At 41.8% G+C, this 23,658-nt stretch overlaps 4 protein-coding genes across 5 annotated transcripts; 1 reads left to right on the top strand and 3 right to left on the bottom strand.

Moving 5' to 3' along the window:
* Positions 1-1,759: 1,759 nt before the first annotated feature.
* Positions 1,760-2,989, top strand: LOC308334655 (GPI mannosyltransferase 1-like; the record flags this gene model as incomplete). The annotated part of the gene is made up of 1 exon (XM_080791460.1): positions 1,760-2,989. One exon carries the CDS (start codon positions 1,760-1,762, stop codon positions 2,987-2,989), a length of 1,230 nt encoding a protein of 409 aa, XP_080647586.1.
* Positions 2,990-5,791: 2,802 nt separating this feature from the next.
* gtf2h5 (general transcription factor IIH, polypeptide 5) lies at positions 5,792-7,173 on the bottom strand. 2 transcript variants are annotated; one of them, XM_080790485.1, is made up of 3 exons: positions 7,050-7,173; positions 6,560-6,613; positions 5,792-5,992 (listed from the first exon to the last, which is right to left on the bottom strand). In XM_080790485.1, the coding sequence occupies exons 2-3, from the start codon at positions 6,592-6,594 to the stop codon at positions 5,812-5,814; spliced, it is 216 nt and encodes a 71-aa protein (XP_080646611.1). In that variant the 5' UTR covers positions 6,595-6,613; positions 7,050-7,173; the 3' UTR covers positions 5,792-5,811. The 2 variants fall into 2 exon arrangements, with proteins under 2 accessions (XP_080646611.1, XP_080646612.1); XM_080790486.1 differs by having other exon boundaries at positions 6,560-6,618; positions 7,050-7,161.
* A 76-nt stretch (positions 7,174-7,249) lies between these two features.
* On the bottom strand, positions 7,250-16,581 carry serac1 (serine active site containing 1). The gene is made up of 17 exons (XM_080790470.1): positions 16,492-16,581; positions 14,656-14,756; positions 14,409-14,445; positions 14,170-14,312; positions 13,547-13,636; positions 12,691-12,822; positions 12,401-12,522; positions 11,782-11,910; positions 11,506-11,619; positions 11,210-11,372; positions 10,813-10,963; positions 10,328-10,472; positions 9,666-9,766; positions 9,482-9,579; positions 8,706-8,888; positions 8,361-8,504; positions 7,250-8,019 (listed from the first exon to the last, which is right to left on the bottom strand). Exons 2-17 carry the CDS (start codon positions 14,747-14,749, stop codon positions 7,883-7,885), a joined length of 1,983 nt encoding a protein of 660 aa, XP_080646596.1. The 5' UTR covers positions 14,750-14,756; positions 16,492-16,581; the 3' UTR covers positions 7,250-7,882.
* Positions 16,582-17,277: 696 nt separating this feature from the next.
* myct1a (myc target 1a) lies at positions 17,278-19,889 on the bottom strand. Its single transcript, XM_080790482.1, has 2 exons — positions 19,520-19,889; positions 17,278-18,451 (listed from the first exon to the last, which is right to left on the bottom strand). The coding sequence occupies exons 1-2, from the start codon at positions 19,572-19,574 to the stop codon at positions 17,901-17,903; spliced, it is 606 nt and encodes a 201-aa protein (XP_080646608.1). The 5' UTR covers positions 19,575-19,889; the 3' UTR covers positions 17,278-17,900.
* Positions 19,890-23,658: the final 3,769 nt, after the last annotated feature.

The raw sequence follows: 23,658 nt of genomic DNA on the forward strand, positions 1-23,658 counted from the left end.
CCCTCATGGAAATGAAGTCTACTAAGACTAAATGTTAAAATCGATAAAATACATCTAGGAGACTTCTTAGGCTAAAGTTGGGGCAGCGTACTTAACCACACCTGTGAAATTGTGTGCACTGTGCCCCACATTTTGTTCTAGTTTTTGAATGAAGTTTTACTTTAATTTTGTCAAGTGTGCTGCTGTGAATGAATTCGTCGAATGTATTTGTGAATGCTAAAGTGTAGATATTTTGATAAATAATAGGCTTTATTCATTAAGGCTACGGTACACGTTTTCTGCCAGAATTTTAAATGGATAGCCTGATTAGCTCACCAGCTGACCCCACGTCGCAGCAAGAAATATTGGGTGAGTGATAACTGGATGGATAACTCTACTCAAAACCTGGACACTTTCTGGGTCTGGTGGTGCCGTGGCCTACCATGCATTTTATTTATTATTATTTGTACTGGACCAGGGCTAGGTGCTCCTAAGTGTTTTCTGGTGCTCGAAATTGGTAGCACCAGTGCCCCCAAATACAATTTTTAATTTCGAGCCCTGCTGTAATGTGTTGGGCATGGCATTGCAAATGCATACTGACTGTTACGCTGCCACAGAATGAACTGCAGCATCACTCCCAATCTCCCGCCGTAGTCTGAAAACCCACCTTTTCAGACTCCATCATGGCCCATAGCACTTACCCCATCCCATCCCCTTAGATAGCATTTCTGTAGACTTAGATAGAATTTGACACAGACTTATACCATGCTATGAAGACAGCACTATAATTGCATTGTATGTAGTCATAGCACGTCATAGTACATATGTATAGCATAGTAGTTTATATGTATAGTTTAATTATATAGATATTCCACTGTTACTTTATTAGCTTACGCATGTTTCATGATAAATGTTTTTATGTGATGTATTCCCATGCTTTTTTTGTTCTTGATTAATGTAAATCGCTCTGGATTAAGAGCGTCTGCTAAATGCCTAAATTGTAAATTGTTGCAGTAAATTAGATTCATAGTTCACTTCACATCAACTGATCTTCTTCTCTTGAGTGAAGGGGAGCCCACTGTCAGCTTGCAACCGTTTGGACCCAATGGTGACCCTTTGGTGTGGTTAGGGCTTTAGTTGTCAATCCAGTTCAGTTTCTTGTACGCCTAGGCTAGGACCCACTAGGTGTCCACAATCTCGGTGCATGTGACTTTATGCTTACTAGACACTTTCCAATATTCTTGCTCGCCATCATTTTGCAGTGCTTCCCTATAGGGCTTGGAGATTGTTTCACCACTTGTCAAGTTGATGAAGTTCAAGTTGATCACTTACTGTCCCTCTGTCCAGTGGCTGGAGACATTTTCATTTTCATCTATCCAGAACTCTCCTTACATGGCTCAATTGTATGTAACTAAGACTATGAAGAAACCACAGTTTGTTTGTCCCTATAATAATTATGAAGTACCCACTCCTTTGGGGTAGTTTTCTTGTCACTGTTGTGCATAGAAATGTGTCGTATCGACATCATCAATGGGGCTGTGATCGGCTAAAAACTGCCCAAATTTGGAGTCATACGTCACTGATGATGGATGTTATAGATGACTGGTGTCACAGGGTGGTCACATGAAATCCGAGATCCACATTAGAATCATAATATGTCCATGTGGATCTCTAGATCCATATAATTTGTTAGTTCATCAACCGTTCTTTTTGGTTATGAATATAGGCCTAACATAACATCACATTGATGACTTCATTGACTCGTAAACCTCACTGTGTAATGGAGAGACTGATGCATAAACATGTTATTTTAATCTCTTCGCTGGCTGTGAGGCTAGGTCTGGTGTTTTATGGAGACTTCCAGGACAGAACCATGGCTGTGAAATACACAGATATTGACTACCATGTGTTCACGGACGCTGCCAGGTTCATTACTGAGGGCAAGTCTCCCTACAACAGATCAACGTACCGCTACACCCCTCTTCTAGCCTGGTTACTGACTCCCAACATCTACCTCAGCCCCGTATTTGGCAAGATCCTCTTCATCCTCTGTGATGTACTTTCAGGCTTCCTAATCTTCCATCTCCTCTATCTGCGAGGCGTGGACTCCCGCCGGGCATGTTGCATCTGTTCTCTATGGCTCTTCAACCCCCTGCCCATGGGAGTGTCCAGTCGAGGTAACGCAGAATCGATCCTGTCTGCTCTGGTGCTGGGTACACTGCTTTGTATGGAACGGAAGCAACTGACGTGTGCGGCTCTACTTTACGGCCTCTCTGTCCACATGAAGATTTACCCTGTTACATATGCTCTGCCCATCGCTCTGGCCTTGCGAACCCCAGCGCCCAGAGGAGAGGAGAGGACAGAGACTAGGTGGAAGAGAGCACTGGGGTTCATCGGAAGCTTCCTCAACCAAGAGTTGTTCCTGTTCATCGCTGTGTCAGGAGCAGTGTTCTGTGGCTTTACTGCACTCTTCTATCACATATATGGTTGGGAGTTCCTCCGTGAGACCTACCTGTACCACCTGACAAGACGGGACACCAGACACAACTTCTCCCCCTACTTCTACATGCTTTACCTCACTGCGGACAGTGGTTGGAGCGTGTGGCTGGGCCTTGCAGTGTTCCTGCCTCAGCTGGGTCTTGTGTTGCTGGTGTCCTGGGTGTACCACACGGACCTGGCTCTCTGCTGCTTCCTGCACACTGCCATGTTTGTCTCATTCAACAAAGTCTGCACGTCACAATACTTCCTCTGGTACCTGTGCCTGCTTCCTCTTCTCATACCTCAGCTCAGTCTGTCACCAAAGCAGGGAATTGCATTGTTGGTTCTGTGGTTCACTGGCCAAGGTGTGTGGTTGGGGCTGGCTTACCTGCTGGAGTTTGAGGGCTACAACACATTGCTGATGATCTGGCTGGCTGGTCTGCTGTTCCTGATCATCAACTGCTTCATCTTGCTTCAGATTCTAGCCCATTATAAACCAAGACAGACCTCACAGAGACTAAAGGTGCACTGACAAAAGTGTGGAAGGACTGCGTTATCATTCCTTGGATTCAAAACATTCACCTTTTAAAATCATTATCTGTGCACTATATACAAAGGAAGAGCCCTTATACTTCTAGCTCACTTAAACCAGCTCAGAATGTAACAGCAACAACTTTATTATTCATATACTCCTCATCAATCCTGTTTAGTTGTAGTGTTTCTACAGCTTATTTCAGTTACATTACTTCCTTTTTGTTTGAGGGAAAATACCCAGCTTTCTGGGTTTGTATAAACACAAACATTGAAGACGGAAAAGTGAGGACGCAAATTGTGATTGGGTGGGAGATGTGCCATTGGTTGAGCATCGCATAACGATTGTGCCACAGGGGACACCCGTATATATATGGCTGGTAGAGAGATGTCAGACATTGTGTAATACTCGAGATACAATACTTGGACCTGTTCCCAAGGATCCCTGGCTAATGAGACAAATATGCTTTAAAACATTATACTTGCCCTCTACAACTAAAATAAAAAATCACACCCGTGTGAAGTGAGGGGCGATCTTATCATAATAATACATCATCTCATACTGGCCAATCAGTGCCTGGCTGTTGCCTGTGAATGGTTAGCTGATTTGCTCATCTACATATGCCATTAATCTTTCTTTCAATGTCAATGGCGTTTAATGTTTTGATGTTTTAATTTATGTCATATTTAGTGGAATTTGGACTCGATCACCCCAGCTGGGTTGCCTGAGTGAGAGGTATGACGTTCGAGAGACCAGAAACCACAATGAAGGTCATCGTGGTGACGTACCTAAAGGTATGTTTCAAGTTTGGTATAAGGTCAATAATTGAGTGCCCCTCACTTCACACATGTCATATTTTATTGCATTAAATGACGTTAAACAATGTTAAACTCACTTTGCCACTCAATGTGCCATTCACTTTATGCATGCGCATATTGGAGTAATAGACGCACGCGCCCCTCACTTCACAAGGGTGTGATTATTATTTATTTTGGGAAATAATCCAATTTCACATTGAGGTGCCCAGTGCCCACTCTTCCAGTTAGTTTCAATTCCTTTGGTTCACTGTTTGAACCAATGAATGTGTCCCCACCTAGTGGCTATTTACAGTTGTAGCAGAGTGGCAATTTGATGATTTGCAGTCAGTCTCCTACTGACCCAGTCATCAAATTATTGGCTAAGAAATTAAGACATCTCCATGAATTCAAGGCTACATGGGTTGTGTAACTCCTTTAACAGCCTCATCTGTCCAAACTGAGCATGGTGAATGCAACAATCGATGTACTAAGATAAAACACCTGTAGGCTGACTAGGATCCCTGTGTTTCTGAAGCACAACATGAAACCAGAACACAGAAAATCGTCTAAGTTCATCCTATTTAAACTGATCTGAGACTTCAACAGCTGAGAGAACATCTAGGATTTTGGGGAAAAAAATGGTACACCAAGGTGAACTAGATGCATTTACATCATACATGTACTCATCATGAATCACCAGCATGTTCACCTGTATTTAGGCATGATAAACTGAAATACTTTTCATTTTTGCATATACCGGTAGATCAAATTTAGGCCAGGTTCCAGGGATGTGAAAAACTGGGCTGCATGGCAAATTATACAGTACACTGCACTTTCCATTCCATGCGTTTTTCAAAAAGACTGCAAAGACCATTACTGTTTGAATGCAATCATAACAGTTTAATATCCACAATGTCTCAAAAACCATCATGTGTTCATTTATTAGCTGCATGGCACTATGGCTTCTTAGCACAGTGGTTTGGAAAATAGGTCATCAATTAAATGTACTATATAATTTAGCCTATTTTTGCATCAGACAAGGACATAGAAAGATATTCAGCACTAAATCCTAATCTAGAACCATAACTAGGACCTAAACGAGTATGAACTTGTGATGAACTTTGATTTATTACACTTTATCCATACATGATGAAACCATTACTAGTTTACTACACATTTTAGCTCTGTGCTGCTGTGCACAATAAAACAGTATGCTCATGCAAGATCCAGCTTTGAAAATGTAGTATTGAAGTGCATTTTAATAGTCAAAGCTTGTTAAACTTGTCTGCCTATTGCCATGGCACATGTAATTCCACACAATTCAATCAAAATTCACTTCAAGCAATCTCTCAGTTATACAATGTTTAATATTTACAACATAAACAGAGGTGGACTATCAAATTTGAATTTGTACATTTAGCCAGCCCACATCAACTCAGTGTCCAGGTAAAAAGCATTTTGTTAACACCCCGAGCGTCAAGGACGAAGTTCTCCACCCTATCAATTAGTAACGCCCAGCGTTCAGGACGGAGATTATTGATTTCAAAACCGATCGCATCGCTCCACAGGCTGGGAGCGTCTGTTGCGCAACATTCAATGTTATTTTCCGGTGGGACATCGAAAATGTTCCCCCCCATTTTAGCCGACGAGATCAAAAATTTTAAAACGTGAATAACTCTTGATGTAAATCATTCCTTCCAATTCTAAGAAAAGATTATGTGTTAGACGGCCCATTGCGGTCCCGTCGCTAGTTGCGTTAGAATTAATCATACCTCCCGTTGTTGTTGATCGCATAGTGTTTTGGCTACATCAAGCTATTTCAGCCACATCCGGGATAGCATCCGGTCCGTCGCTAAATGGGCTCCGCTGCTATAAATCGCTGGGCGCTATGATTTAATGGATTAAATAACCCCGGGCGTTCAAGGTTATTTATGCTGTAAATTGGCCACAAACCATAACAGAATCAACACACTCCACCCTGAAATACTTGTAGTCCACAAACTAATATTATTTTGTAGATTGTGTTTATTTCTGAGAGAAGGGGAACGAATTCTGGTCCATTAACTCGCCAACTCTGTCCTGAAGTAACTGAACCACCTCTGCCAGTATGAACACATGGGTATCATCAAGGTCCTGGATAATGAATTTCTTCCCCAGGGCAGACGTCTCATCCAGGTACAGGAGGAACTGTTTCATGGCAGGATCACTGTAGGTGGACAGAAATAAGGAAACATACACATAGATCAGATTCTAAAAATGTCTTCCACATCCTGACAGTTTTCTGAAAAAGCTATGTTTCTATGTCAGTCGTTCTTCGATTTTTCAAAAATAGCAGACATACAAACTTGTAGATCTATTTTTAAATAGCTAAAGCATAACATAATGCTAACACCAAAAGGGCTTAAGTGTTACTATGACTCATGTTCATACTATTGATGTTCAATGATGGTAACCAAACCACCAGAAACATCTTTTAAGCAATCTAGATGGTAGCCAACTAGCCACCCACTGACTCATTGGCTTCACAGTAGGTGAAAGCATCTCTCTACCAAAGAAAATCACCAGATTCCCTTCACCACATGCATTTTCAGAAGAACACATTTTGCATCCTGCATATTGGACACTGCTCCATGCCCAACACATTACAAGATGATCAGATGACATGTTTACAACTCACAATACATGTTAAAACTTAAAACACTACATCAGTCACTTTCAAGTCGCCCACACCTGGTGCATTATACTAATCCTAGTGTTTACTTTAAATCCTTACCATTCAACCAGAACACCCTTGAGTACGTTGACCATGGTGATGTACGGATGAAACCTGTCCTGTAGCATAATTCACACATAAGTTACTGAGATAATGACCCAGAGAGAAATGCGTAAAGTTATAGCACAATGTAAGTAAGTGTAAATGAAGACCTAGACATAGGTTTACAATGACGCTTGTCTATGATGAGTCTGCTAAGCTACTCAATGTAGCAGAACTCTGGGAACAGCTTGTCCGACTGGTTTATAATATAAAAACTCAATACAACCAAGCCCACAGCGCGCAAACGTTCATTAAACGTTGAGATTGTAGATCAAATTATATATAACTGATTAAAACTAATTTTGGTGCTAGACATCGCCGTGCGACCGAGCATCTGCTAAGGCTAGGCGAGCTACTAGGCTACACGAAATAAATTAAAATAAATAATTATTCTGTCGTTTGACATTAAGTAATGAAATGGAAAAACAAATAACGATGAACTACTTACAGCACCGCTGGGCTAGGACCACACGCTTTGATGGATAAGAAGATATATATACGTAAACCTTTCAGCAACTCTTTTTGTTGTTAGCCGAAACACTTAACTAGTGGTAACTGCTGAGAAGTGAACAACAAAGCATTGTGGGATATACATGACGACACGACACACAATTCAATTCAACACCATTTTATTTGACATGGGACTGAACTGAACTCATAACTGAAAATATGTTTAGAAAGCAAACAATAAAAATAACAACATTAAATATTAATAACATGTCAGGCAGGTGAGTGAGGTAAGGCTCAAATTGAATTTATGGCACAAGGAAGGTACAGTAAAAATGCAGTAGAAAATAAAGGGCTAAATGTGTGCACCTTGCTTCAACTCATGAGCACCTGGATAAACAGCATCATGTATTAATGGGGAGATTAAGATAGCAAGAGAAATAAAACCTGGCCATGTTTCATCTCTATGTAAACAGTCATGCTGATTTTTAAAACATTTCACAATTAAAAACCATTACTAGAATAACTAGATTATGATTTATTCATGGTGGACCAGTGTGCCTTTATCAGCTACTGCAGGAGGACAGAGATGAGCACCGTGGCCGTGGTTCCTCCATTCTAAATATCTCAATAATAAATAAAATAAATCTCTTAATATCCATATGCTATTATCCATAGCACCTGTGATATTCCATTTAAATGTGCAACAAGGAGAGGCAGTTGGGTTTGAATTTGTTTGGGAAGAAGACATTCATACACTAGCTACCTAAATCCCCCCCACCCCACACACATTTCAAGTATACTGAATAGGTCATGTCTGTCTTTGTAAGGTAATCAGTGGTTGATGTGGTTCTGCAGTGCTTCATTGATGAACTGGAGGGTGCGCTTGTAGATGAAGGAGTCTTTCTTTTCCGGCTTGCAGATGTTGAGATGATCTACATCCACCTCAATCAGGTCCCCAATGCCCAGGTCTGAAATATATACCCGCAGGAAAGTTAAGACTATAGTGATGGTGTTTGCACACTAGCCTGGAATCCAGACGGAGGCGATCGTTCAGTGTTAGTTTTACACGAGGCCGATTCTACAAATTGCCAAGGACCCCCAAAGTATAAAATAGTGGTTAAAATGTAAAATTCCTGGCCTTAATGGGTTAAGTGAGAAAAGTGATCTGCAGAACAGAGCGAATCAATCTGGATTCCAGTCTAGTTACACACAATGATTTAACAAGACTGAAAGGAGATAGAAAAAGACTTGATATGGCAAGTATCGATGAGAACATTTCTGGTGCAATTCATATATTTTAGCATTTTACCTGCTGACTGCATCGGTACCACCACACTCTTGATCATGGGGCCGATGGTTGTAGCATGTGTCTCTGCAAAGCTCAGCACCTTGAACTCCCTCTCTCTGGCAATGTTCAAGAAGCTCTCATTCAAGCTCTGCAGTGCTGGCGAGTCTAAAGTTACAATATAGACATGCTCAAACATAATGCACAAATGAAGTATACTAAAACACATTGCACATAAGCCATACCAATCCAATAAAAGAAAGATGTTTACCTAAACTGACAACCTGTATTCATTAGCATAAATGCATACTGTCCGTCTAACTCTATTACCTTTGAAAGAATACAAAATAACACTTGACTTTCACTGACCTCTACACAGCTCCCTGACTTCAATGGAGGGGAAAAGGAGGTATCTGACATTGACGGAGTACTCAGCCATGAAGGTGCCATGGTGAGGAACACTATAGAACAAAACGCCTTTGGTATTCTTCATCAGCCCCTGCATTTCTGGGTCCTCAGAAGCATCCATCAGCATCTTCTTCACTAGTAAACCTAGAGTAGAAATTATACACCAGAGGTAAGAGGCTTATGTGACATTTCTTGTGTTGCCCAGTTTCATTGCAAAGGATTTCTGGCCAGATTGTGGCAGGGGAATGTCATACTGTAGCTGCAGTGAGTTTGTAAGATATTTTACTTCAATCTGAATTGATATGCTCAATGTAGATTGTTTTAATGAACCACTCACTACAGTATATGTCATTGACTGGATTACGAAGGGATCTACGATAGGCCTCCCTCCCGTTTTACACTACACTAATATCTTTGTTCACAGAATGTTAGTCCCAGTACCGGGATGGCGGGTTCATGCTGCTTAACGCTTACTTTTCTTCAACCACATCATTTGCCTTGCCTTCATCCTCCTTGATTTTGGTTTTTGTCTGTTTTCCTTTGAGTTATGTAGTTTCTATTATTAGATTATGCTTATTTCTTATGCATTTGGTAGGGGAAGGTTCTTTAAAAAACATCATTGTATTATACAACCCTTTATGGGAAATAAAGTTTTGTCCAACTTCCCATTTAAGTCAAATCCAGCGTACCAATATCATCATACAGTAGGTACAATAATAAAGCCAGTGAATGCATACCTCCCATGCTGTGTGCTATCCAGACCACAGGCCTCTCTCCCACGCCAGCAGTCTTCAGTTTATTCAGTAGTTCACGACTCCTGTAGGCCAGAGATTTCCTAAGGAGAGAGAAACATGAAAGAGTTAATCAACTGTTTATCACTAAAAGGGGTGAAAAACAACAACACTACAGTACACTATTCACCTCTGGTTTTCAGCAGGACACTTGGCCTTCCAGTCACTTAGGTGACTGTCATACTCCACTGATAAAATCCTCAGATTCGGGCAGTCTGCAGCAAGCCAGGACTGGTTCCCATAGGAGCGATATATATAAATACAATGAAATCACTGTTAACTTATTATCACACAGGGTTGTAGTGAGTAAGAGGACCTAATTTCTCCTTTCATTGTCAATGGCAAATATGAGACGTGTGAGGACAAAAGCTGAGGGGCTAGCACCCCTCAAAAAAACACTCATCTTTTGACCATGATCATGTAAGATGACAACTGAATTTATGTGATTGGTTAGCCGATTTGCTCGTCTACACATGACGTAAATTCTCCTTGCATTGTCAATGGCAAATGTGAGATGTGACGGGTCGAAAAGCTGTATATAGGTCAACCCGTGTGAAGTGAGGGGCGCCCTTATCATCGTACATCATCATGACGCAACATGTCGATAATGACGTAAATTCTCCTTTCATTGTCAATGGCAAATGTAAAAGCTGACAATAGCAGTTCTACAAGCTCACAACATGTTGTGAACTTGTAGATCAGCTATTTGCACCTGACCATGTGACCACAAATTATAAAAAGTGGCTCGAGTGGTAAAGCGCATCACACCCAAAGCTGATGTGTGTGGCTCACCTTGGGCCAGCATTCGGTGTAGTCCTCTCTGTTTACTGCTCCCTTCTCCACTTCTTCTTCACCATCACAATCTTTCTGTCTCCATGTCTTAAAGGCTGCACCCAGAAGTCCATGGACAAACAGCACATCTGCTTTGATCGGCTGCCTGGAAGTTGATACAATGTCAAAAGCACGGTCAAGGTAAAGTTTATTTATATGTCCCAAGCTGGGCAATTCATTTTACAGCAGATAATAAAAGCTCTAAAAGACATAATACAGTAAACATACAACAACAAGAGACATACGTATACATTATCACAAGATAGACATAAGCTGAGTGTCAGTTTAAATCATGACAAACGTAAAGGCTAACTGAGACTGTAATCGAATGTGTAGATGATAATAAGATACAGTGAACCCGGAACCAAGCTATTAACAGATATTTAAGCTAACAATACAATAATAACAGCAATAAATAATGTATTTTGATCACTATGTGTGCTTACTTGTCACGTGTCTGTGGATGAAGCACATACACCCCGTCTTGATATTTCTCCCTCACCATCTCCCTGTCCAGGTTGGCTAGAGCCCGGGCTGCATGAGACGCCTGCATGACATGTGGGGACTGCATCATCTCTGCCAGGACAGACACCCAGCCTGCAGATCAACACAACACAGACCACCATTGTTATTACGCTAGTATTGTAAGTAGTTTCCAGTGCATCTTGTTCATAGTAAAAGGAGAATACAAAAGAAAGTATTCAAAGTAAGCAGTTGCTGTACTTTGATCGCATAATGATTTGATCTGAACATGGATATCCCTTTAAAAAGCCAATTCTAATCATGGATACAAGTTACGTCAAACCAAACCAGATACCAAAGCAGTTTGTGTGTGTGTCCTACCAGATTGTACTATGGCATGGTGAGCGCTTTCGTTGAGTGCCAGGTTTCCTATGATGCGAACAATGTTCCTCTGAATCTTGTGCGAGTCCCTACGAAGCTGGTAGACCCTCTGGAGGAGCTGAAGACCTCCATTGGCAACTATGTGGTCACAGTGACTCTGGACCTGAACATGACCAACGCAGTATTTCTGTAAGCTTTATTCACACTTTATATATTGTAAAAATAACTAGAAGTGAAGGTTATTCACCCTATATTAGATTTAACTGAAACAATCATCAGTGATCAGTGATCACTACCTTAGAGTGTTGTACTAGTGCTTGTAGACAGAAGGATTCCACCTTCTCAGCGGGAACAGAAGTGAGGCTTTGGGCGTAGGGTAAGCCATTGCCGCCAAAACACCACAGGCCACCCTGTAACATTGGAGAACACAGTAGACAGGGGAGAAGCTCAGAGAGGAAAAGATATGGTACATTTAAAATGTTGTTCTCATTTTGTGTGGAAAATCGGAATGTTTCTTCCCGTCAAAAATACCTGTGTGTGTGTGTGTGTGTGTGTGTGTGTGTGTGTCTCACCCTTTGTGCTGCCAGGGACTGACTGCTCTCTCTCAGAGCCAGTGAAGTGAAGTACTCAAGACATTTGTCCACCTCAGACTGAGGTAGAGATGCAAGCAGCTGCCTTAGGCCGTCCTCCATTGAGAAACCCTGTGAAGATGACATTGGCTATCTTTAACATGAAGCCATCACAGCTGCAGTGAGAAGGTACTGTCTGTGATTTGCTGACTGACTGTATTAATGAATTGTCAATTGTACTAGGACTTCTATTCAACTAGTTTGCCAGAGCCGAGTGGGTAGAGAGGCAGTCGGGACTCTGGAAGTTCACCCCTTGGCCTACCCACAGTCTGCATGTGAAAATGTCCCTGAGCAAGACACGCCAGGTGCTGTATTAATAGCATCCACTCTGTCTAATAGTTCATTGCATTGGATGAATATTGAATAATGTGCAAATGTACTTGGCAAATACCCCAATAACACGGATTATTATTATTAACTTAATTAAAAGTAGACTAAATTAATTGAGTCTATAGTGGGCTGATTTTATATAAAGAACTGCACACTGATGGGATAGAGGAAGAGTGAGTGGTGATCAGAAACACGGACAGCCTTAATACATGAAGTACAATGAAGTACGTACGCCTTCCACCTCAGGCAGAGCAGGTGGGCAGAGAAAGAAACGCAGGTCCACTTCAGGAGTCCGAGCCAAACCCACCGCAGTCCTCTGATCTAGAGCCTGTGCTGCTGTCTGGTATTGGTAGTCTATATGTTGGAAATGGATATGAACCAATCCCAGTTAAGCTCACTTTATTTACAGCAAAACACGACATAAATGACATGTTTTTTTATATGTGTGACAAAGTAAAAAGGAGTCTTTACAGTAGATACATTTAACGAGCAATGTTATAGTTTGTGTTTTATTTATTTTACCATGCCAATGATGGTTGTTACTGAGGTCCTGTACAGCCTGTAGTCTGACAGCCTTGATGGGTGACTGTGTTCTCTTCAGCAGCACCCATAATGCCACCTCATGGGGGTCTGCGTCCAGATGGCTAAGGTGCTCTAAGAAATAGGCACAAGCACAGAAGAAACCATAAGATGAATATGCTAAGGGAATTCTGTAATCTAGTCTAATTCACAACGTTCAACTCCAGCTACCACAACAAGCACGTAGTTATCTAGATAACTACTGAGGTATAACACTGAGGTAAAAACTGACAAGAAGTTGGAAACCTTGCTGACCTTTTGGTTGCAAACTTTGTTTCATCAACTGTGCCGCTGACCCCCCAAAAGGTTAAAAGTGACATTATTACAATAGCTAAAACAAAAGTAATTAATTAAATTATTTTTTGCAAAATTTGCTACATAATTTTCACAGGTCTAGAATGTAAAAAAGCAGTAGTCTCTGGCATTTTCTTAAAACAGGAAATACCAGTACACTATAGACATTGCATTATTCACACTCACGTGTGCATGGAACTCATGAATGCACAAAACCTTTGACATTCAAACCCAGGACATGCCAGGCAGGTGTTTCCGTTTGCCTACATGTCACACTCAAAACAGCAATGGCTAACTCTGCCTCAAATGATTGCATTGCTATAGCTATCCGAGATTCCGAGTATAAACGTTAATATTACTATCTGTAGCGTTGAGTTGACTTCTGCTTTCCAATAAGGAAACAAGCGGAAGCAGGACAGAGTTTCAAACAATTTCCCTTTGAGGGCCTTCTCCAGGTAAACCTGTAGAATGTACTTGTTGCTTCTGAAGAATATTATTTCCTCACCATCTAGTGGTCGCAGCAAAATCCTAGATGATATTTCAAGAAACCTTCTTGCTGCTTTATGGAGCTCTCTCCTGGCTTTGTACGTGAGCCCTGAAACAGACAGATCATGGAGGAAATATAGGACATTACATGTCTTGTGAGAATTAGATTTATATCTTTGTGGTGTGTATACTGTAGGTCGGTGAATGTTTTCAGTGACAGTGACATGCAAGCCTTGACCGGTGGAATTTGGAGGCTACAGACGGTTTCAACATTGGGAGTAGAGAGGGGAAGGAAGGGATGACAGGATGCATGGAAGAGAAATCACTGGACACCTGGACATAACAAATCTTTCTGCTCAACCAGGAAAACAGATGAAACTTCCACCCCCTCCTATATCCATCCGGTCTGGGACAAGAAAAGTTTATGACTACCTGTTCCATGTTTCCTCATTAAAATGGGACTATTCTCAAAGTTTAAATCCATTTTAGCTGTAAAAGTAATAATGCCTATTACAGAGCAGGCCACCATCTATCTTATCTACCCAGGAACTACACATGTGACAGTGTGGATATTATCTTGGGACATATGATGACTTACACTCTGTGCCATAAAATCCAGGTTAATGACATACAGTACAGTACCTGCAGCTACATTCTCCTGTTCTTTTGAGGGAGTGGTTTTCAGATAGATGTAGGACTTGTATTTTTCTTGAAGAATTGCCTGAGTGTCAATCGTCACAGCCTTGTCCAAGACCGCCACCTCATAAGAGATAAAAACACAACCGCTGTGGACAGAAACAGTGATGGATATTAGGTGTCATTGAAAGTGACAATATAGTTAGTATACCTAGACCAAGATGTGAAATGCTCATGTAACTCACCCAAACACAATTGCACCAGTCACCTTCGCAATCTTCCCTAAAATGAAATACAAGATATACAAGTCTCCATTAGAAAATGAATTAAAACTAACGGCCTGCCCCGTGTCCCTAGTTTGAATTCCTGTAGGCCCTGAAGAATATACACAGAATATAAACGATGTGAAAATATGTACACAGACACACACAGTATTCAAAACAATTAGATTGATTTAAATAAAAGCTTATACGTGTGTGTTCCACAGCTTACTTATATCCTTCCACGGAAGACCTCGCTTCACTCCACCTGGGCCAGTTGAACTCAGCCTCCGACAGCGGATCATGCGGAGTGCTGCTACAGACATCCTCAACCTTCACCAATGCAACAAGAGTAAGCCAATGCTAATACTATATCCATTCAATAAGTCACAGGTGAAATTGGGGTATTTGCCAAGTACATTTGTTAAAACAACAGCAGTGATCCCCTGGCCCTGTTTACCACGGTAAAGTCAAATAAGTTATGTTAACAAATTAGGATTCACCCATTGGTGTAGTGAGGACGGATACAGAAAATGGCATCATGTACACACATGCACAGACACAAATGTAGACGTTTGCTGTAGCTCAGCAGCCCCTCTGAGGTCACAGATGGGGCTAATGTATATGCAATAGCAGGCACACAGCATCCGTTAACTAATCCTAACCAAAACCAATCATCAACATCATTACTTTAACTTACATAGGTTTCAAAAAAGTCAACGGCATCGCCACAATGAGTCAGGGATATCCTAGCGATATTCGCATGCAGGGTCTTTCTCTCCTGTCTTCAGGTGTGTGTTGGCATCTAAGCCAAGCTGTAGGATACTGCTGCTTTAGAGGTGGCCCATAGATAGCAGTATCAACCAGTATCAATGTCACCCCTCCCGTTTTTATGCAAGATCTTCTGGGAACTCAGATTAGTATCGGTGTGATGATAATTAGCAGATTATTCATCAGGTTGAATCCCCCTAACCCTCTGCAGACAATGCTGCATGGGATGCACATAGGCAGGCAGCCTGAGTCTTTGTACCGACTGCCTGTGATCGCAGTGGTGAACATTCAATGGTTTAAGGAAGATTATTGCAGAAGAATTAACTTCTGAGAAACTGTTGACACTTGATGGCATGTATTTTTGAATTGTCTCAAAGTCAAACCTGTGCCAAACCTATAGGCATGGCTGCTTTGATGCATTTTTGTAAACATTCCGTTTATGTGGTGACAAACAACCATGCCTTTCTTTATGCAAAGCGGGAGGGTGAGGTTGCCATCTCGGCCATACTGCTGGCTATTGTACTAATCATGTATACTTACAGGTTTTGTAGCAATTTTTTATATATTAGACCTTAATTGTCGAATGTTTAAAGCATGTAACATGTTCTAATCATGTATACTTTACATTACTTGAAAACATTTTCCAAATATAGTTTTTCAACATGCAAGTCGCTGTGAACTTTGTGCTTGACTGCTATGTTGTAGCCCTGGCTGGAACACATTATCGTTTGGGTGGATGAAGATGATACCAAATGGGCTGATGTGTAACAGTCCAGATATGTCAAGTTAGTTGAGTCTGAGATGAGGATGGGAGGAACTGGCACTTGCAGAAGTTGCAGTAATACTGGGCAGGTAACCGGAATGCTAGTGGGTTATCAATTATCAATTTCAATGTGTAATAATAATTAAAAAACAAACAATGGGTTCTGTCTGAGGAGTTATAGCAGTACAGTAACAGTATGTCTAATGATCAAACCGATGGTTTCATGAGTCTGACTAGTATTACTCGAACATCAGAAACAAATGACACTTCGCTACATTCACCCAACTTGATTTTTTTAAATGTAACCTGCTATTGCTATGGGGTACCGTTATACCAGCCGAGTTCCATTGTTGTTAAGTAACAGTAAATTATATAAGCCGGGTGTGACAGTGACACTGACAGCAAGTTAGCAAGATGGCTAACGCGACTAGCTAGCTACAAAGGCTTGATTCTAGTTTTAGGAATGTGCCTGATTGGTTTTATGTTGGTAGCAACACAAAGGAGTGTGATATCCAGAATGCAAAATTTCTTTACCTTGTTCAGTGGTGTAATTAGAAGTGCTAACTTTATGTCCTCCCGTCCGACAGCGTTATGTAAACAAACACATACTTGCCCCAGCCCCACTCACACGTCATTTACCACGTGAATAACACACGCGCGCGTACAGCGCGCGCGCACAAACACACGCACGCACGCGCGCACACACACACACACACACACACACACACACACACACACACACACACACACACATGTTTCAGCTCTGGACCATAGCAGTCAGCACTCAACCTACAGTAGTACAGCTAGTATTGAAGTTTTGTACTTTGTACATGTACTCCCACAGTTGCTTGTGTGTTTTACTATATCTGTGCTGTTTTTCCTATGAATGAGGGCTGGTCTTTCTGGCATATGTTGCAGTACGATGATGATGAGGATTTGTTTTTACTACTTCTTGGCACCAATGTCCCTGACCCTTGAAGGAATTTCCTCCTCAGGAAAATAAACACTGAACTGTCAGGAAGGCTAGAACAGTGCTTCCCAAACCTTTTCATGTGAAAGGACCCCCAAATTGACACTTATTAGCCTGTGGACCCCCATTTGAAATTGTACTCAAGTACAATACTTTCCACCACTGCTGTTTACTGCAGTTTAAACCAATGACAGAACCTGCAGCACTTTATTATATCAAGTTATTTTATGGGCATAGTTTAGGGAATATTTGCGCGCGCGCACACACACACACACACACAACTGAGTTCACCAAACTTTTTTTTCTTGCATTGGTGTGTTGTGATATAAAATATCATACAGACAGTCATATTGCTTGTTGTTTGCACCATCCCGCATTCTCTTTATTGCCATATACTGTAGTATTCATGAGGAACAAGGCAGAAGCCAAGTTTACTACTACATTATCTTGCATCACGGATGTCCAGCAAATACAGTAAAACGTTTTTCTTTTTAGCCTTTTAGTGTTAAAATATATTCTAATGTAATCACAGATTCTTTGCAAGCATTTTGGACTGCCACCATTAAATACTGATGAATAAATATAGTAGTAATTTGTGTTTACAAACATCATCCATCTAGAAAGAATGGTACAGTAGCATTGGACAATGGACATAGCTTTGATGGAGTACATGTTTCAAATTACTATTTATTTACATAGTATTCAATGGTTGCAGGTGTGCTCATGTCAGCATCCAATACATACAAACAAAACAGGACAAAAAATAATTTAAAAATGTAGATTTGTAGAGAACAACTCTTTACATCATTTTTGCTGTGTGTCTATGTCAGGGACCAAAAGTGAGTCAACCTAGCCTCACCTTACCATGTGTATGAATTCAGTATTGGTTAGAAGATTGGCAATCCATTAACAGCCCTCATACGACTCATACAGTTTGTCACTCTCAGCCCTTATGTCAGGTGTCCTGTCCCCATCATGTGCAGGTTTCCTGATAAGCCCTTATAATACTCTCGTAAGCAGGAGGAGGGGTCTGTGTGGCATGAAAACCCCTCAGACTACTATTGCCCCAGAAGGACTCTGGCCTTGATGGGTTGGTAGTTGGCGTGGTGGCTGCCAAGTGAACGGAACCAGCAGAGGTGGTTAGGGTTGGGGTCCGAGGCAGTGTGGTCTGGCTCCCCTCCTCTGCTTCCCTGGCTATTTGGCTGCACTGTAGGAGAGGGTGGAAGGTAGATGCTCTGAAGCTGGATTTGCGGCCCAGTGGATCTGCCTGGTCTGGGGAGGAGGCCTGGCGGTGGAAGCTGAAGGCTGCGCTGACCAAGCTATTGTTGCTGCGCCGGTCATAGCTGCTGTTACGGTTGAAAGGTGGGCGGGCACGAGGGGAGGCGCGAGACTGCCGTAGGGGTCTGCGGGTGATGCTAGCAGAGCCTGCTCTGCGCCGGGACATCCAGGTCAGGACCACATAGACCAGGGCTCCCAAGACGAGGCCCACCGCCATAGACACACAGAAAGCAATGATCAGAGGTACTACACAAGGAGAGAGAGAGAGAGATATATATAAAAAAAGATGTTAGTCATCTGTGAGGGAGAACTATCAGTAACATTCTGTGCCATAGCCATGGCCCCTGGCTATGGACTCTTAATATGCCTTTTGTATGTTTATGGTGTGTTTATTTTGTTTTGTGAGTACTATCATCACTGTAAGCTCATTAAAAGCAGTCATTTCATACAAGCATACAAATGCACTCCATCCCCTAGAACTGGATTTCTCATCCCCTGTGGGGGGGGGGGTTTCCAAAATTTTAATTAAAATCCACAACGTTGCCAAGATTGCAGAGACCATCAGTTATAACCAAATGGATCACATCCAAGGTTGGATTTGCAAGACGGTACACAGAAAGATCCCTGGTGTTATTTTAACTCAGAAGAGTGTACAAATAGAACCAAATGGACCCCTCAGTTAAAATAACAGGGGGTTTCTTCCAATGACAAAATAATAATAGGTCTTCCTCTGCTGTGTTTACCAGAGCAAGATCTTTTGAGACCGCAAACTGATCGAATCTCTATACCCAGTAAATAGAACTTGACTTTTTGTCCCTCAGTTTCTCTGTCCAGGAAGCGACAGTCTCAATATGTGTGTGCTTGTGAGGAAAAGGGAGAATGCAGCAGTGAAGACAAATCCCACTGGCCCACAGCCAGTGAAAACAAATCAATTTCCTTTCAATACGTTTTATAAACTGTTAGCATAGTCTGCTACCGCTCCACAATTCCATAGTTTTTTTGCTCCCCCCCAGCCCCTTCTCTTTTCCCCTGTGTTTGGGAAAGGGAAAAGCAGACATTTGTTGGTCAGAGATCATCTGGAAATGACATTTGAGTTAGTCAGGACTCAGGAACAGTAAGAGTAACCTACATGCATATCATTATAATCTCGACTTTCTTGACTGACAAGTCTCATGTTCTACTTTGTTTGTATTTTTTAAGTCTACAAAATGTGTTTGTGAGATTGCATTCCCAAGAAAATAAATACCATAAAGTAACCACAAACCACATAAAGGAGAAAAGTTGAAAGAGACAGAGAGTTTCAAAGGAACTCACCGACATCAAAAGACTGAAATATTTCCATAAAGAGATTTGTGTTGTTTTCAGCCATGGTTTTCTCTGCTCTGTCAGAGAATAAAAATAGAGATTGTTACGCATCCAGCCTTCCTTCAGTCAATCTTGTCTGTCTCTCTATTCTTTTGATGTATGCTCCCCTCTTTCTATCTCCCGTCTCTCCCAGACTGTCACTTTCTCCCTCTTTCCTCCTCCCCACTTTCTCTCTCTCCCTCTTCTCTCTCTCTCTCTGAGGGAGACTCAGCCCAAAGGCACACAGGATTCCCTCCAAGGCTAGCTCTGACCGCTCTCTTGTTTATGGAAGCGGAAAACTTCACTGTCACGTTTCCTGCTTTTCAGCTCGAAATTAGCAACAGGACCTGCTTATCTATGCAGGACAGAGATCCTGGAGGTGGGGGGAGAAGGGGTGTTGCTGTAATCACTTCCTCTCCCATCATGTCCTTAAGGTTGATTAATGTGAAACAGTATCACCCCCCACCCCCCTGATCTCCAGCTTTCGTCATGGGACAGTCCTATATGCCCCCTCAGATTTGTTTCCCCTTCCTTTCCATAAATGATAATCTTTTTCGTTTTTTTCTTATATTCCATTCCACTCTTACACCACAGACACCACAGACGACAGTTTAGCCAGGAGCCAAAGCAGCAATTATAACCATGAGCCTGTGAAATGGAACCCTCAAGGCAAAACATCAGCTGGCATTTATGGTGGCAATAAGCTTTTAATAATAACTTGTAGCAGTGTATAAAAATAATACAGCGCTTTGTTTAATTTTTTTTAAACATCTTGTGGATACGTGGATATCTGAGCCTGTTCTGATTTCCAGAGTCTTTGTTGGTAAGCTCAGTCAGTCTTTCCACAGTGTCTGCCAGGTCAGTGGTGCCTGCATTGGACGTCTGGCCCTGTCTCACTTGGAGAAGTCCAGTAAAAACACTGAGTTTGATAAGATTGAAAGGCAACATGGCTGCCCTACAGTGTAGTGCCCTGCAGTCATTTGTCAGACAGACTTGTCAGCTTAGGTTACAGCAAGGCTAGTATCTGTATATCATACATTATTTTACACTGATCCACTGCCTGCTACTCTGTTCTGCAAGGTCATCAATGCAGGCTCTAGGAAGGATGTTAAGTGTTCATATTGGAATGCAGTTGAACAGAGGAGCTTTGTGGCCCACTTGCCCCCTCTACACTGCTGGTGCATGGCATATTATTTAAAAAATATTAACCTTACAATCAATGGAGACCTTATTGGTATTTTCCTAATGTTAAAAATGTCCCAAAAGTATATTTGATACAACTTCTAGCTAATTGATTTTCAAGATTGCATCTTGATCAGAAAATGAGAACCCACCACTCTCAACACAGATGGACTGCTATGGCCTAAGCCTAAGCAAAGACTTCCTTGAATTGTTTTACCTAGCTTAAAACCCATCCAGAAGTACCAGCAAACACCCATTATTCTGAGTCAAACGGTATGCACTACCATTGTGTCCTGTTATATTACAGAATGTAGTGAACTGGGCGGGTCCACAAACAGGTGGAGAACACATTCTTTAAGAGAATATGTAAGTATTTTATAGCTGAAGTTCAAAGCCAGCATTGTTAATGTATGTGGACATAACTAGACCTGTACGTGCCTGTCGGCCACCAGCCTACTTAAGAACGATGCAACTTGGGACCGTGTGATAGAACCCGTTTTAGCTGTCTGTGTCCCTTTTGTGCCCATACTGTATATGGAGATCTCTGTAGTATGCAATACCCATGTCATAGCACCCATTTTAACTGTCTGTCTGTCATGGAGATATCTGTATCTGTCTGTCTGCCTGTGTCTAAAGAGTGCAAACTGACTGTGAAAAGTGGACTGGTTAAGTAATCAATTGGCAGGTGTGGGTTTGCCATGGGAGGCAGAGGCTGGAAATTGCACAGGTGAGGGCACTTGGGCTAATTAGGCCCACTGGCCTGACCAGAGCCTTTTGTGGTGTGTGTGGACAACCGTGGTCCGACCGACTCGATACCGGGCTGGAATATTTGCCTTATATAGGTTGTTAATGGTATGGTCACATATAACCCCCTATAAAAGAAATTGCTCAATGATGACAGCTGGTCAGCAGGTGGATTCATTAATGTATTATATAGACAATATATAAAAAAAACTATATACCAAATTTCCCACTCCATGCCGGACTATTATGGTTAGATTTACAGATAGGATCTGTCTTCAGGATACATACCTCTACTTGAGTGTAATACATTTTGTTTTGTATGTGTTTATCATTTTAGTTCTCCGTCTGTAACCATTAATCATTCTGTTAAAACATTAGTTTCACTCTTAAACAGATTGCTCCTCCTTACAAATAGCAGTTTAAATAACAGTTTCTTCAGCAGGTTCTCTTTTTGAACAGTAGATGGGGTTATACCCCAAGTCACATACTATTCCAATATGTAGTCTGACCCACCAAACATCTATAGTAGTCTATCTACTATATGATGATGAAGTGACTTCTAGGATAGTATATTAATCTAGGGTGAAATGCATGTAGGGTAGACTCCCTTTAATCCTGCATAAGCAGGTAAGGGGCATGAAACATGATTTCAGACCAATATTGCAATATCTCTTTGGCGCTGTGCCATTTGTCATTTTGCTATCGTGGAAAAGAGGTCAATTTTGACATGCAGGTTGACAAGGGTAACTTTTTAATAAGAATTTATAAAACTGCTGACTGTGGACTGGGGAGATTATACCGCAATGGCGGGCTTTGTCTGCGGCACCAGCTCTCTGGGTCTGTGCCGATAAGATAAGACGGATCTTTAGGGTTTGACTACAACACTCAAAACATTCCACTTCCTTGACCCATGCAGTAGACGTTTTTCTTTGCTCTCCCCTCTCGCATGCTGCAGCAGACTCTTTCCAGCTGAATCGGCCTGGTCCTGTGGGGCTCTGGACAGTAGAGGTCACCCCGCGCCGAGTCGTAAAAATGTGGGAATCAGCAGTCCATTTCTACTGCTGCAGTAGTGATGTAGCAGGCTGTTCCATTTCCACACTGTATTGTACTGTATGCACACCACACTGTAAGCCAAGATGACTGATTCTGCTATCTTAAGCCCATGCTGCAGGGATAATAGTAACATTTTGGGTGAATTGAATTGTTGATTTTATTGTCTTTGCATAGACTGGACACATAACCCTCTTCTTATTTATACTTGTTTTGATCACAACCCTATTCATTTAGAGAAGAAAAGGCATATTGTAGGATGGTAGTCTGTGAGGCAGTGGTCTGTGCCAGGTGTGGATTAACTGTACCCTACTATCGTTTGTGATATTCACACATTCTTATTCCATAGTCATACGCACATTCCAGGAGCTTACCTATATTTATCCCCCCTTTCCCCCAAGCCCCAAATACTTTGGTTTAGCCTAGATTACCCTACACGAGGGCGACTGCCAGGACAAGGTAGAAATGCAGAGTTGCAGACAGACGAGTCTTGACTACAGAACGTATGGGAGTGCTTTATTACTGTGGGTGGTGGTGCATAGTACTGTATGTGTGTGCACGACGTAAAATAAGGCCACACTCTGTGCTGTGCTGTGCCGTGCTGTGCTGTAATTGTCATTCCCACTCGTTTTCATTCTCGATGGTAATGATTTAATGCCACAAATGCCATAACATAATCTTAGCAAATATGCTATGAAGGCACACAGCACACAACTCCCATGTGTATTTCTGCATTTGACTGCATTTAACCTGTTGTTACACCAAACAGGTTTTAGGACCTGCAATCAAGCCATCTTTTAGCTTTTTCATCTCCACACCTCTATGATGGGACTGTAGCCAGACCACCATAGTGTACATTTCAAGAGCTCCCCTGAGATGATGAAAGGACTTGCCTAATGGGATTACACATTGCGATAAGTGCTGGTGCATCATCACACCTCCCTCCTGCATCTCAAGCAGCAGCATCGATCTGCTACGGAACTGCCAGAATTTATAGAGAATTATGTTCAGCCATGTATTAGTTCCACTAGGCTAGAGATAGTAGTTGGTTGCTGTTGGTTCTTGGCTTCTGTAGCTGGATTGTGGTGCATGTCTGTCAGCGGGACTCTAAGGATACTACTACTGTATGTTTG

This window comes from Protomyctophum bolini, assembly GCF_963924005.1.
Source record: "Protomyctophum bolini genome assembly, chromosome: 19".
Taxonomy (NCBI): Eukaryota; Metazoa; Chordata; class Actinopteri; order Myctophiformes; family Myctophidae; genus Protomyctophum; species Protomyctophum bolini.